The sequence below is a fragment of the Salvelinus alpinus genome, chromosome 28, assembly GCF_045679555.1.
Source record: "Salvelinus alpinus chromosome 28, SLU_Salpinus.1, whole genome shotgun sequence".
Taxonomy (NCBI): domain Eukaryota; kingdom Metazoa; phylum Chordata; class Actinopteri; order Salmoniformes; family Salmonidae; genus Salvelinus; species Salvelinus alpinus.
Genome location: NC_092113.1, coordinates 44,921,231 through 44,937,692, shown reverse-complemented (window position 1 = coordinate 44,937,692; position 16,462 = coordinate 44,921,231). Strand labels below are relative to the sequence as shown.

At 40.3% G+C, this 16,462-nt stretch overlaps 2 protein-coding genes across 4 annotated transcripts in view; both read right to left on the bottom strand.

Moving 5' to 3' along the window:
* The window catches only part of LOC139557921 (zinc finger BED domain-containing protein 4), a 385,803-nt gene that overhangs the window by 24,798 nt on the left and 344,543 nt on the right, over window positions 1-16,462 (bottom strand). The gene's annotated exons all lie outside the window — the stretch shown is intronic.
* The window catches only part of LOC139557920 (neural cell adhesion molecule L1.1-like), a 136,455-nt gene that overhangs the window by 26,172 nt on the left and 93,821 nt on the right, over window positions 1-16,462 (bottom strand). For all 3 annotated transcript variants that reach the window (XM_071373264.1, XM_071373266.1, XM_071373265.1), the window contains 4 exons: window positions 9,315-9,427; window positions 8,607-8,871; window positions 8,411-8,533; window positions 6,087-6,263 (listed from right to left, as the gene is read on the bottom strand). In XM_071373264.1, the coding sequence (XP_071229365.1) occupies window positions 6,087-6,263; window positions 8,411-8,533; window positions 8,607-8,871; window positions 9,315-9,427 (678 nt within the window). The remainder of the gene's footprint in view (window positions 1-6,086; window positions 6,264-8,410; window positions 8,534-8,606; window positions 8,872-9,314; window positions 9,428-16,462) is intronic.

Sequence of the window (16,462 nt, the reverse complement as noted above, 5' to 3'; positions counted from 1 at the left end):
CCTGTGTTAGTCTATACTGTTCCCTGTGTTAGTCTATACTGTTCCCTGTGTTAGTCTATACTGTTCCCTGTGTTAGTCTATACTGTTCCCTGTGTTAGTCTATATTGTTCCCTGTGTTAGTATATACTGTTCCCTGTGTTAGTATATACTGTTCCCTGTGTTACATCTATATGTTAGTCTATACTGTTCCCTGTGTTAGTCTATACTGTTCCCTGTGTTACATCTATATGTTAGTCTATACTGTTCCCTGTGTTAGTCTATACTGTTCCCTGTGTTAGTATATACTGTTCCCTGTGTTACATCTATATGTTAGTCTATACTGTTCCCTGTGTTAGTCTATACTGTTCCCTGTGTTAGTATATACTGTTCCCTGTGTTACATCTATATGTTAGTCTATACTGTTCCCTGTGTTAGTCTATACTGTTCCCTGTGTTAGTCTATACTGTTCCCTGTGTTAGTCTATACTGTTCCCTGTGTTAGTCTATACTGTTCCCTGTGTTAGTCTATACTGTTCCCTGTGTAACATCTATATGTTAGTCTATACTGTTCCCTGTGTTAGTCTATACTGTTCCCTGTGTTAGTCTATACTGTTCCCTGTGTTAGTCTATACTGTTCCCTGTGTTAGTCTATACTGTTCCCTGTGTAACATCTATATGTTAGTCTATACTGTTCCCTGTGTTAGTCTATACTGTTCCCTGTGTTAGTATATACTGTTCCCTGTGTTACATCTATATGTTAGTCTATACTGTTCCCTGTGTTAGTCTATACTGTTCCCTGTGTTAGTCTATACTGTTCCCTGTGTTAGTCTATACTGTTCCCTGTGTTAGTCTATACTGTTCCCTGTGTTAGTATATACTGTTCCCTGTGTTACATCTATATGTTAGTCTATACTGTTCCCTGTGTTAGTCTATACTGTTCCCTGTGTTAGTCTATACTGTTCCCTGTGTTAGTCTATACTGTTCCCTGTGTTAGTCTATACTGTTCCCTGTGTTAGTCTATACTGTTCCCTGTGTTAGTCTATACTGTTCCCTGTGTTAGTCTATACTGTTCCCTGTGTAACATCTATATGTTAGTCTATACTGTTCCCTGTGTTAGTCTATACTGTTCCCTGTGTTAGTATATACTGTTCCCTGTGTTACATCTATATGTTAGTCTATACTGTTCCCTGTGTTAGTCTATACTGTTCCCTGTGTTAGTCTATACTGTTCCCTGTGTTAGTCTATACTGTTCCCTGTGTTAGTCTATACTGTTCCCTGTGTTAGTATATACTGTTCCCTGTGTTACATCTATATGTTAGTCTATACTGTTCCCTGTGTTAGTCTATACTGTTCCCTGTGTTAGTCTATACTGTTCCCTGTGTTAGTCTATACTGTTCCCTGTGTTAGTATATACTGTTCCCTGTGTTACATCTATATGTTAGTCTATACTGTTCCCTGTGTTAGTCTATACTGTTCCCTGTGTTAGTCTATACTGTTCCCTGTGTTAGTCTATACTGTTCCCTGTGTTAGTCTATACTGTTCCCTGTGTTAGTATATACTGTTCCCTGTGTTAGTATATACTGTTCCCTGTGTTACATCTATATGTTAGTCTATACTGTTCCCTGTGTTAGTCTATACTGTTCCCTGTGTTAGTCTATACTGTTCCCTGTGTAACATCTCTGTGCTCCCTTCATGTACCTTTACCTGATAGTAATTTAGCAGACGCTCTTATCCAGAGCGACTTACAATTAGATAGCTAGGTGAGACAACCACATATTACAGTAGTTAATATTGAAATAGCTAGGTGAGACATCCACATATTACAGTAGTTAATATGGAAATAGCTAGGTGAGACATCCACATATTACAGTAGTTAATATTAAAATAGCTAGGTGAGACATCCACATATTACAGTAGTTAATATTAAAATAGCTAGGTGAGACATCCACATATTACAGTAGTTAATATTGAAATAGCTAGGTGAGACATCCACATATTACAGTAGTTAATATTGAAATAGCTAGGTGAGACATCCACATATTACAGTAGTTAATATTGAAATAGCTAGGTGAGACATCCACATATTACAGTAGTTAATATTGAAATAGCTAGGTGAGACATCCACATATTACAGTAGTTAATATTGAAATAGCTAGGTGAGACATCCACATATTACAGTAGTTAATATTGAAATAGCTAGGTGAGACATCCACATATTACAGTAGTTAATATTGAAATAGCTAGGTGAGACATCCACATATTACAGTAGTTAATATTGAAATAGCTAGGTGAGACATCCACATATTACAGTAGTTAATATTGAAATAGCTAGGTGAGACATCCACATATTACAGTAGTTAATATTGAAATAGCTAGGTGAGACATCCACATATTACAGTAGTTAATATTGAAATAGCTAGGTGAGACATCCACATATTACAGTAGTTAATATTGAAATAGCTAGGTGAGACATCCACATATTACAGTAGTTAATATTGAAATAGCTAGGTGAGACATCCACATATTACAGTAGTTAATATTCAAATAGCTAGGTGAGACATCCACATATTACAGTAGTTAATATTCAAATAGCTAGGTGAGACATCCACATATTACAGTAGTTAATATTCAAATAGCTAGGTGAGACATCCACATATTACAGTAGTTAATATTCAAATAGCTAGGTGAGACATCCACATATTACAGTAGTTAATATTGAAATAGCTAGGTGAGACATCCACATATTACAGTAGTTAATATTGAAATAGCTAGGTGAGACATCCACATATTACAGTAGTTAATATTGAAATAGCTAGGTGAGACATCCACATATTACAGTAGTTAATATTGAAATAGCTAGGTGAGACATCCACATATTACAGTAGTTAATATTGAAATAGCTAGGTGAGACATCCACATATTACAGTAGTTAATATTGAAATAGCTAGGTGAGACATCCACATATTACAGTAGTTAATATTGAAATAGCTAGGTGAGACATCCACATATTACAGTAGTTAATATTGAAATAGCTAGGTGAGACATCCACATATTACAGTAGTTAATATTGAAATAGCTAGGTGAGACATCCACATATTACAGTAGTTAATATTGAAATAGCTAGGTGAGACATCCACATATTACAGTAGTTAATATTGAAATAGCTAGGTGAGACATCCACATATTACAGTAGTTAATATTGAAATAGCTAGGTGAGACATCCACATATTACAGTAGTTAATATTGAAATAGCTAGGTGAGACATCCACATATTACAGTAGTTAATATTGAAATAGCTAGGTGAGACATCCACATATTACAGTAGTTAATATTGAAATAGCTAGGTGAGACATCCACATATTACAGTAGTTAATATTGAAATAGCTAGGTGAGACATCCACATATTACAGTAGTTAATATTGAAATAGCTAGGTGAGACATCCACATATTACAGTAGTTAATATTGAAATAGCTAGGTGAGACATCCACATATTACAGTAGTTAATATTCAAATAGCTAGGTGAGACATCCACATATTACAGTAGTTAATATTCAAATAGCTAGGTGAGACATCCACATATTACAGTAGTTAATATTCAAATAGCTAGGTGAGACATCCACATATTACAGTAGTTAATATTCAAATAGCTAGGTGAGACATCCACATATTACAGTAGTTAATATTGAAATAGCTAGGTGAGACATCCACATATTACAGTAGTTAATATTGAAATAGCTAGGTGAGACATCCACATATTACAGTAGTTAATATTGAAATAGCTAGGTGAGACATCCACATATTACAGTAGTTAATATTGAAATAGCTAGGTGAGACATCCACATATTACAGTAGTTAATATTGAAATAGCTAGGTGAGACATCCACATATTACAGTAGTTAATATTGAAATAGCTAGGTGAGACATCCACATATTACAGTAGTTAATATTGAAATAGCTAGGTGAGACATCCACATATTACAGTAGTTAATATTGAAATAGCTAGGTGAGACATCCACATATTACAGTAGTTAATATTGAAATAGCTAGGTGAGACATCCACATATTACAGTAGTTAATATGGAAATAGCTAGGTGAGACATCCACATATTACAGTAGTTAATATTGAAATAGCTAGGTGAGACATCCACATATTACAGTAGTTAATATTGAAATAGCTAGGTGAGACATCCACATATTACAGTAGTTAATATTGAAATAGCTAGGTGAGACATCCACATATTACAGTAGTTAATATTGAAATAGCTAGGTGAGACATCCACATATTACAGTAGTTAATATTGAAATAGCTAGGTGAGACATCCACATATTACAGTAGTTAATATTGAAATAGCTAGGTGAGACATCCACATATTACAGTAGTTAATATTGAAATAGCTAGGTGAGACATCCACATATTACAGTAGTTAATATGGAAATAGCTAGGTGAGACATCCACATATTACAGTAGTTAATATTGAAATAGCTAGGTGAGACATCCACATATTACAGTAGTTAATATTGAAATAGCTAGGTGAGACATCCACATATTACAGTAGTCAATATTCAAATAGCTAGGTGAGACATCCACATATTACAGTAGCTAATATTGAAATAGCTAGGTGAGACATCCACATATTACAGTAGTTAATATTGAAATAGCTAGGTGAGACATCCACATATTACAGTAGTTAATATTGAAATAGCTAGGTGAGACATCCACATATTACAGTAGCTAATATTGAAATAGCTAGGTGAGACATCCACATATTACAGTAGTTAATATTGAAATAGCTAGGTGAGACATCCACATATTACAGTAGTTAATATTGAAATAGCTAGGTGAGACATCCACATACTACAGTAGTTAATATTGAAATAGCTAGGTGAGACATCCACATATTACAGTAGTTAATATTGAAATAGCTAGGTGAGACATCCACATATTACAGTAGTTAATATTGAAATAGCTAGGTGAGACATCCACATATTACAGTAGTTAATATTGAAATAGCTAGGTGAGACATCCACATATTACAGTAGTTAATATGGAAATAGCTAGGTGAGACATCCACATATTACAGTAGTTAATATTGAAATAGCTAGGTGAGACATCCACATATTACAGTAGTTAATATTGAAATAGCTAGGTGAGACATCCACATATTACAGTAGTTAATATGGAAATAGCTAGGTGAGACATCCACATATTACAGTAGTTAATATTGAAATAGCTAGGTGAGACATCCACATATTACAGTAGTTAATATTGAAATAGCTAGGTGAGACATCCACATATTACAGTAGTTAATATTGAAATAGCTAGGTGAGACATCCACATACTACAGTAGTTAATATGGAAATAGCTAGGTGAGACATCCACATATTACAGTAGTTAATATTGAAATAGCTAGGTGAGACATCCACATATTACAGTAGTTAATATTGAAATAGCTAGGTGAGACATCCACATATTACAGTAGTTAATATTGAAATAGCTAGGTGAGACATCCACATATTACAGTAGCTAATATTGAAATAGCTAGGTGAGACATCCACATATTACAGTAGTTAATATTGAAATAGCTAGGTGAGACATCCACATATTACAGTAGTTAATATTGAAATAGCTAGGTGAGACATCCACATATTACAGTAGTTAATATTGAAATAGCTAGGTGAGACATCCACATATTACAGTAGCTAATATTGAAATAGCTAGGTGAGACATCCACATATTACAGTAGTTAATATTGAAATAGCTAGGTGAGACATCCACATATTACAGTAGTTAATATTGAAATAGCTAGGTGAGACATCCACATATTACAGTAGTTAATATTGAAATAGCTAGGTGAGACATCCACATATTACAGTAGTTAATATTGAAATAGCTAGGTGAGACATCCACATATTACAGTAGTTAATATTGAAATAGCTAGGTGAGACATCCACATATTACAGTAGTTAATATTGAAATAGCTAGGTGAGACATCCACATATTACAGTAGTTAATATTAAAATAGCTAGGTGAGACATCCACATATTACAGTAGTTAATATTGAAATAGCTAGGTGAGACATCCACAACTGTTGATGGTATAATTCTACCTCCGTCCAGCAGGGTGGCACACTCCCGTGTGATTGGGGGTCCCTGTCCGGCAGATGTTCGTCCCCTCAGGTAGAAGACGTAGCGGCTATGAGGGTCCAGACCTTCCAACAGGAAGTGGGTCACCGTGGGGTCATAGATCACCTCTACCTGAAGAGGACTGTTTCGGCTGTCTGAAACTGGAGAGGGGAGACAGGGTTAGAGGCTGTCTGAAACTGGAGAGGGGACACAGGGTTAGAGGCTGTCTGAAACTGGAGAAGGGAGACACAGGGTTAGAGGCTGTCTGAAACTGGAGAGGGGAGACAGGGTTAGAGGCTGTCTGAAACTGGAGAGGGGAGACACAGAGTTAGAGGCTGTCTGAAACTGGAGAGGGGAGACACAGGTTTAGAGGCTGTCTGAAACTGGAGAGGGGAGACACAGGTTTAGAGGCTGTCTGAAACTGGAGAGGGGAGACACAGGGTTAGAGGCTGTCTGAAACTGGAGAGGGGAGACACAGGGTTAGAGGCTGTCTGAAACTGGAGAGGGGAGACACAGGGTTAGAGGCTGTCTGAAACTGGAGAGGGGAGACAGGGTTAGAGGCTGTCTGAAACTGGAGAGGGGAGACACAGAGTTAGAGGCTGTCTGAAACTAGAGAGGGGAGACAGGATTAGAGGCTGTCTGAAACTGGAGAGGGGAGACAGGGTTAGAGGCTGTCTGAAACTGGAGAGGGGAGACACAGAGTTAGAGGCTGTCTGAAACTGGAGAGGGGAGACACAGGGTTAGAGGCTGTCTGAAACTGGAGAGGGGAGACAGGGTTAGAAGCTGTCTGAAACTGGAGAGGGGAGACACAGAGTTAGAGGCTGTCTGAAACTGGAGAGGGGAGACAGGGTTAGAGGCTGTCTGAAACTGGAGAGGGGGGAGACAGGGTTAGAGGCTGTCTGAAACTGGAGAGGGGAGACACAGGGTTAGAGGCTGTCTGAAACTGGAGAGGGGAGACACAGAGTTAGAGGCTGTCTGAAACTGGAGAGGGGAGACACAGGGTTAGAGGCTGTCTGAAACTGGAGAGGGGAGACACAGGGTTAGAGGCTGTCTGAAACTGGAGAGGGGAGACACAGGGTTAGAGGCTGTCGGAAACTGGAGAGGGGAGACAGGGTTAGAGGCTGTCTGAAACTGGAGAGGGGAGACAGGGTTAGAGGCTGTCTGAAACTGGAGGGGAGACACAGAGTTAGAGGCTGTCTGAAACTAGAGAGGGGAGACACAGGGTTAGAGGCTGTCTGAAACTGGAGAGGGGAGACAGGGTTAGAGGCTGTCTGAAACTGGAGAGGGGAGACACAGGGTTAGAGGCTGTCTGAAACTGGAGAGGGGAGACACAGGGTTAGAGGCTGTCTGAAACTGGAGAGGGGAGACAGGGTTAGAGGCTGTCTGAAACTGGAGAGGGGAGACAGGGTTAGAGGCTGTCTGAAACTGGAGAGGGGAGACAGGGTTAGAGGCTGTCTGAAACTGGAGAGGGGAGACACAGAGTTAGAGGCTGTCTGAAACTGGAGAGGGGAGACAGGGTTAGAGGCTGTCTGAAACTGGAGAGGGGAGACACAGAGTTAGAGGCTGTCTGAAACTGGAGAGGGGGGAGACAGGGTTAGAGGCTGTCTGAAACTGGAGAGGGGACACAGGGTTAGAGGCTGTCTGAAACTGGAGAGGGGAGACACAGGGTTAGAGGCTGTCTGAAACTGGAGAGGGGAGACAGGGTTAGAGGCTGTCTGAAACTGGAGAGGGGAGACACAGGGTTAGAGGCTGTCTGAAACTGGAGAGGGGAGACACAGGGTTAGAGGCTGTCTGAAACTGGAGAGGGGAGACACAGGTTTAGAGGCTTTCTGAAACTGGAGAGGGGAGACAGGGTTAGAGGCTGTCTGAAACTAGAGAGGGGAGACACAGGGTTAGAGGCTGTCTGAAACTGGAGAGGGGGGAGACAGGGTTAGAGGCTGTCTGAAACTGGAGAGGGGACACAGGGTTAGAGGCTGTCTGAAACTGGAGAGGGGAGACAGGGTTAGAGGCTGTCTGAAACTGGAGAGGGGAGACACAGGGTTAGAGGCTGTCTGAAACTGGAGAGGGGAGACAGGGTTAGAGGCTGTGTGATGGTGTGTGATGGTGTTTGACGTTGCTGTTAACAAAATGGCTTCCTTCACTGTCCATGGTTGTACTGTGGCCCTGCTCCAATTCGATGGCACCATTGTCTGTAGAGTCACGTTACGGCATATAATCTTAACTCATGTACTCTCTGTGTGTGTGTGTGTGTGTGTGTGTGTGTGTGTGTGTGTGTGTGTGTGTGTGTGTGTGTGTGTGTGAGACTTACTCTGTTGGTACTGTAGAACATATCCCACAAGTCGTCCGTTGGGCTGAGTGGGGGGCCTCCAGTGAAGGGTTAACTCTGTCTCCGACGGACTCTCAAAACCCAGAGACGCAGGAGGACCAGGAACTACACACACACACATAATATTATTACGTTGTCAACCTCACACATAAGTAAACACTCACACTCTCCTGCTCACCTCCCTCCGGTGTCCTGAAGGGGTGTGTCGGTGAGTGAGGCCCCTCCCCCTTTCTGTTGAAGGTTGTCATTGACAGCTCGTACAGGGAATAGAGTTTGAGACCCGTCACCACCTCTTTGGTCTTGTTGCCATCCACCTCCACAACCCACCTCTCCTCCTTTCTCTCCGTCCCTCGCTCCACTCCTCCCTCAATCCCTCTCACCTCTCTGTGCACCATCGCTCTACGCTCTCTTCCTCCCTGGGAACCCAACCTCTTCAGATAGATCTAGAGAGAGACAGAGCGAGAGACAGACGGAGAGACAGAGGGAGAGACAGAGGGAGAGACAGAGGGAGAGACAGAGAGAGAGACAGAGAGAGAGACAGAGAGAGACAGGGGGAGACAGAGAGAGACAGAGAGAGACAGAGAGAGACAGAGAGAGAGAGAGAGAGAGAGAGAGAGAGAGAGAGAGAGAGAGAGAGAGAGAGAGAGAGAGAGAGAGAGAGAGAGAGAGAGAGAGAGAGAGAGAGAGAGAGAGAGAGAGAGAGAGAGAGAGAGAGAGATGAAGAGAGAAAGATACATTAATCAGAGAAGGGAAGGGATTGATTGGTCAGTTCCTTGACCACTACATAAGGGGCCACTTTCCCAGTCAATGAACATTCTCCATTCTTAGTCCAGTCATATTTCATGGCCTACTTGCATGTGGAATGTTGTGGAAGCGTGGTTGTTACCTTATAACCCAGGAGGTGACCCTGGACCGTGTGTGTGTCAACCGGCTGCCACCTTACACTGGCTGAGCTGTTATCTACTGACACACTGATGTTAGATGGAGAGGCCAGCGGGTCTGGGAGAGAGAGGAGATTATTGTTATTTGTCCTTTATTTAAACATTATTTTTTACAATGCTGGAGTGATAGGAGATTAACTACAAGAGAGAGAGACAGAGACAGAGAGAGAGAGAGAGAGAGAGAGAGAGAGAGAGAGAGAGAGAGAGAGAGAGGGAAATCAATCATTTCCAGGCCCAGGGACATGTATTAGTCTGTGGCGACCTAAATGCCAGAACTGGACAAGAACCTGACACCCTCAGCACACAGGGGGACAAACGCCTGCCTGCAGGTGACAGCATTCCCTCCCCCATATGCCCCCCTAGGCACAACTATGACAACATAACCAACAAAAACGGGTCACAACTCCTGCAGCTCTGTCGCACGCTGGGTATGTACATAGTCAATGGTAGGCTTCGAGGGGACTCCTATGGTAGGTTCACCTATAGCTCATCTCTTGGCAGTAGCACTGTAGACTACTTTATCACTGACCTCAACCCAGAGTCTCTCAGAGCGTTCACAGTCAGCCCACTGACACCCCTATCAGACCACAGCAAAATCACAGTCTACTTGAACAGAGCAATACTCAATCATGAGGCATCAAAGCCAAAGGAACTGAGTAACATTAAGAAATGCTATAGATGGAAGGAATGCAGTTTGGAAACCTACCAAAAAACAATTAGGCAACAGCAAATTCAATCCCTTTTAGACAACTTCCTGGGTAAAATGTTCCACTGCAATAGTGAAGGTGTAAACTTGGCAGTAGAAAATCTTAACAGTATATTTGACCTCTCAGCTTCCCTATCAAATCTAAAAATCTCAAATAGAAAACCGAAGAAAATGAACAACAATGACAAATGGTTTGATAAAGAATGCAAAAATCTAAGAAATAAATTGAGGAACCTGTCCAACCAAAAACATAGAGACCCGGAAAACCTGAGTCTACGCCTTCACTATGGTGAATCACTAAAACAATACAGAAATACACTACGGAAAAAGAAGGAACAGCACGTCAGAAATCAGCTCAATGTAATTGAAGACTCCATAGACTCTAACCAATTCTGGGAAAATTGGAAAACACTAAACAAACAACAACACGAAGAATTATCTATCCAAAATGGAGATGTATGGGTAAACCACTTCTCCAATCTTTTTGGCTCTATAACAAAGAATAAAGAACAAAAACATATACATGATCAAATACAAATCCTAGAATCAACTATTAAAGACTACCAGAACCCACTGGATTCTCCAATTACCTTGAATGAGTTACAGGACAAAATAAAAACCCTCCAACCCAAAAAGGCCTGTGGTGTTGATGGTATCCTTAATGAAATGATCAAATATACAGACAACAAATTCCAATTGGCTATACTAAAACTCTTTAACATCGTCCTTAGCTCTGGCATCTTCCCCAATATTTGGAACCAAGGACTGATCACCCCAATCCACAAAAGTGGAGACAAATTTGACCCCAATAACTACCGTGGAATATGCGTCAACAGTAACCTTGGGAAAATCCTCTGCATTATCATTAACAGCAGACTCGTACATTTCCTCAATGAAAACAATGTACTGAGCAAATGTCAAATTGGCTTTTTACCAAATTACCGTACAACAGACCATGTATTCACCCTACACACCCTAATTGACAACCAAACAAACCAAAACAAAGGCAAAGTCTTCTCATGCTTTGTTGATTTCAAAAAAGCCTTCGACTCAATTTGGCATGAGGGTCTGCTATACAAATTGATGGAAAGTGGTGTTGGGGGTAAAACATACGACATTATAAAATCCATGTACACAAACAACAAGTGTGCGGTTAAAATTGGCAAAAAACACACACATTTCTTCACACAGGGTCGTGGGGTGAGACAGGGATGCAGCTTAAGCCCCACCCTCTTCAACATATATATCAACGAATTGGCGCGGGCACTAGAACAGTCTGCAGCACCCGGTCTCACCCTACTAGAATCCGAAGTCAAATGTCTACTGTTTGCTGATGATCTGGTGCTTCTGTCACCAACCAAGGAGGGCCTACAGCAGCACCTAGATCTTCTGCACAGATTCTGTCAGACCTGGGCCCTGACAGTAAATCTCAGTAAGACCAAAATAATGGTGTTCCAAAAAAGGTCCAGTCACCAGGACCACAAATTCCATCTAGACACCGTTGCCCTAGAGCACACAAAAAACTATACATACCTCGGCCTAAACATCAGCACCACAGGTAACTTCCACAAAGCTGTAAACGATCTGAGAGACAAGGCAAGAAGGGCCTTCTATGCCATCAAAAGGAACATAAATTTCAACATACCAATTAGGATCTGGCTAAAAATACTTGAATCAGTCATAGAGCCCATTGCCCTTTATGGTTGTGAGGTCTGGGGTCCGCTCACCAACCAAGATTTCACAAAATGGGACAAACACCAAATTGAGACTCTGCATGCAGAATTCTGCAAAAATATCCTCCGTGTACAACGTAGAACACCAAATAATGCATGCAGAGCAGAATTAGGCCGATACCCACTAATTATCAAAATCCAGAAAAGAGCCGTTAAATTCTACAACCACCTAAAAGGAAGCGATTCCCAAACCTTCCATAACAAAGCCATCATCTACAGAGAGATGAACTTGGAGAAGAGTCCCCTAAGCAAGCTGGTCCTAGGGCTCTGTTCACAAACACAAACACACCCCACAGAGCCCCAGGACAACAGCACAATTAGACCCAACCAAATCATGAGAAAACAAAAAGATAATTACTTGACACATTGGAAAGAATTAACAAAAAAACAGAGCAAACTAGAATGCTATTTGGCCCTAAACAGAGAGTACACAGTGGCAGAATACCTGACCACTGTGACTGACCCAAACTTAAGGAAAGCTTTGACTATGTACAGACTCAGTGAGCATAGCCTTGCTATTGAGAAAGGCCGCCGTAGGCAGACATGGCTCTCAAGAGAAGACAGGCTATGTGCACACTGCCCACAAAATGAGGTGGAAACTGAGCTGCACTTCCTAACCTCCTGCCCAATGTATGACCATATTAGAGAGACATATTTCCCTCAGATTACACAGATCCACAAAGAATTTGAAAACAAATCCAATTTTGATAAACTCCCATATCTACTGGGAGAAATTCCACAGTGTGCCATCACAGCAGCAAGATTTGTGACCTGTTGCCACAAGAAAAGGGCAACCAGTGAAGAACAAACACCATTGTAAATACAACCCATATTTATGCTTATTTATTTTAACTTGTGTGCTTTATCCATTTGTACATTGTTACAACACTGTATATATATAATATAACATTTGTAATGTCTTTATTGTTTTGAAACTTCTGTATGTGTAATGTTTACTGTTAATTTGTATTGTTTATTTCACTTTTGTATAATATCTACCTCACTTGCTTTGGCAATGTTAACACATGTTTCCCATGCCAATAAAGCCCCTTGAATTGAATTGAATTGAATTGAGAGAGAGAGAGAGAGAGAGAGAGAGAGAGAGAGAGTGTAATGTTCTGCGAAACTTCTGTGAGTGTAATGTTTACTGTTCATTTTGATTGTTTATTTCACTTTTGTATATTATCTACCTCACTTGCTTCGGCAATGCTAACATATGTTTCACATGCCAATGTTTCCCATGCCAATAAATTAAATAGAATAGGAGAGAGAGAGACAGAGAGACAGAGAGTGAGAGAGACAGAGACAGAAAGACAGAGAGAGAGAGACGGACGGACAGACAGACAGACGGACGTACAAACAGAGAGGCAGAGTTAAAGACAGACAGAGAAAGAGAGAGATAGAGCGAGAGAGAGAGTGAGAGAGAGAGCGAGAGAGAGAGAGTGAGAGTGAGAGTGAGACAGAGACACAGAGACAGACAGAAAGAGAGACAGAGAAAGAGAGAGAGACAGAGAGAGAGACACAGAGAGACAGAGAGAGAGGAGAGAGAGAGAGAAAGAGCAAGAGAGCGAGAGAATTGGATTTATACCAAAACATTGCATGGCCGATCATATTTACACCCTACACACCCTGATAGATAAACATGTCCACCAAAATAATACCAAAATGTACGCTTGCTTTATTGACTTCCAAAAAGCATTTGATTCTATTTGGCATGCAGGACTGTTCTACAAAGTTATTGAAAGTGCTGTAGGGGGTAAAACACATGACAGAATTAAATCAATGTATACTGGCAATACGTGCAGCATCAAAATTGCCAAGAAAATAACAGAATTCTTTAACCAGGGACGGGGACTTCGCCAGGGTTGCATTCTGAGCCCTGCGCTCTTCAATATTTACATCTACGAATTGGCCACTATTCTAGAGAAATCCTCAGCCCCTGGTTTTAGTCTCTACACTTCAGTTTGGCTAAAACTAATTGAATGTGTCATTAAACCAATTGCACTTTATGGCAACGAGGTGTGGGGTCCACTTGCAAAACAAGATTTTACCCAGTGGGACAAACAACCCATTAAAACCCTGCATGCAGAGTTCTGCAAGATTCTCCTACATGTCCAGAGGAAAACTACAAACAATGCATGCAGTGAAGAATTAGGCCAATATCCACTAATAATAAAAACTCAAAAAATAGCATTACATTTTAGAAACCTCTAAAACGTAATAGAAACGTTTTAGTAACCTCTAAAATGAAGATGAAGTTTTGTGGAAAAAGAACTGGGGGAGCGAAATATATTTCTCCCATTGGCAAAGACGTTCAAAAGGGGTGATGATATTAATTAACAGTAATTTTGATCCAAATGTGCAAATTGTCCAAACAGATCCTCAAAGTAGATGGATGATTTTAAATATGTTATGGGACGATAAACAGATTTGGCTCATTACTGTCCAAATAATGACGTATCAACTCTAAAAGCAACACTAGACGATGTTTATGGTGGGAGATTATAATACCGTTTTAAATACCTCTATGGACCGTAAAGGAAATCACACTACAAACTATCACCCTCAGGCACTTAAGGAAATCATGAATGTCATGGATATATTGGAATTAGTGGATATGTGGAGGCTTAAATACCCTGACCTAGTGAGATATACATGGAGGAGGTTTAATATCCTGACCTAGTGAGATATACATGGAGGAGGTTTAATATCCTGACCTAGTGAGATATACATGGAGGAGGTTTAATATCCTGACCTAGTGAGATATACATGGAGGAGGTTTAATATCCTGACCTAGTGAGATATACATGGAGGAGGTTTAATATCCTGACCTAGTGAGATATACATAGAGGAGGTTTAATATCCTGACCTAGTGAGATATACATAGAGGTTTAATATCCTGACTTAGTGAGATACACATGGAGGGGGTTTAATATCCTGACCTGGTGAGATATACATGGCGGAGGTTTAATATCCTGACCTGGTGAGATATACATGGAGGAGGTTTAATATCCTGACCTAGTGAGATATACATGGAGGAGGTTTAATATCCTGACCTAGTGAGATATACATAGAGGTTTAATATCCTGACTTAGTGAGATACACATGGAGGAGGTTTAATATCCTGACCTAGTGAGATATACATGGAGGAGGTTTAATATCCTGACTTAGTGAGATATACATTAAGGAGGTTTAATCTTGGAACTATAGGGGGTGCTGTTCCGCATTAGCATATTTGGGTCTCCAAATTAAACTGCCTCGTGCTAAATTCTTGATCGTACAATATGCATATTATTGTTATTATTGGATAGAAAACACTTTCTAGTTTCTATAGCCGTTGGAATTTTGTCTCTGAGTGGTACAGAACTATATCTACAGCACTTTTCATGACAGGGGTCAGATTTCAGAAATGTTTACCCCTGATCTGGAGTCTGTTTTTAAGGCGACAGTGAATGCTATGAAGAAACCGACACTGCCTACGTCTTCCTCTGGGTGTCTGTACGTCATCACGTTTTGAATGGAGTCGATTGCACAATCACAGCCACTATAAAACAAGAAAACGTGGAAGTACCACTCTCTTTTCTTCGTGCGTCACAAGCAGGATGGACATCGGACTTGCCTCATTCCAAATCGTTGTTTAACCAGTAATATTTGTCTGGTCATGTTTTTACTCGTTATAGTTGTTAAAAACATCATAATGTAGTTAATTTGAACCGTTTTATAGCAATTTATATCCGTTTAGTGCGATTCTGAGGAATTTCTTTGTCGTGCACTTTTAAGCTTTGGGAACGTTTCGGGGTCTCGGTCGTTGTTAGTGGACATTTCGAAGGACAGAGGACATCTATCGACCAAAAGAAGTTTATAACATAGAAAGGATACATTGCCCAAGAATCTGATGGAAGAACAGCTCAAAGTAAGCAATATTTAATATGATAAATCGTTGTTCTGTCGAAATATTTTAAACGCATATTTCGCCATTTTGTTTGGTATAGCTTCACTTGGCGAACCCTGTATTGAAAAGTAAGGATAATTTTAAAAATGTAAGTCAGCGGTTGCATTAAGAACTAATTTGTCTTTCGATTCCTGTCAACCCTGTATTTTTTAGTCAAGTATATGATTAGCTTTCGATTAAACTAGATCACTCTGAAAGCTGACGTCCCTCATTTTGATGCTTGAGTTGTGACTATTTCCATTGTATAACCACGGTTTTGTATGGCTAAATATGCACATTTTCGAACAAACTGTATATGTATGTTGTAAAATGATGTTACAGGAGTGTCATCGGAAGAATTCTGAGAAGGTTAGTGAAAAAATTAATATATTTTGGCGGTGATTACGTTATAGCGCTCTTTGGCTGGAATCGATGCTCTGGTAACGTTTTCACATGTGGTATGCTAACTTATCGATTTATTGTGTTTTCGCTGTAAAACGCTTAGAAAATCTGAAATATTGTCTGGAATCACAAGATCTGGGTCTTTCCATTGCTATGCTTTGTCTATTCTTATGAAATGTTTTATTAAGAGTAAATTGGTCATACACGTTGCTCTCTATAGTAATTCTAGTCGTCTTGTGATGGTCGGTGCAATTGTAAACTGTGATTTCTACCTGAAATATGCACTTTTTTCTAACAAAACCTATCCTATACCATAAATAT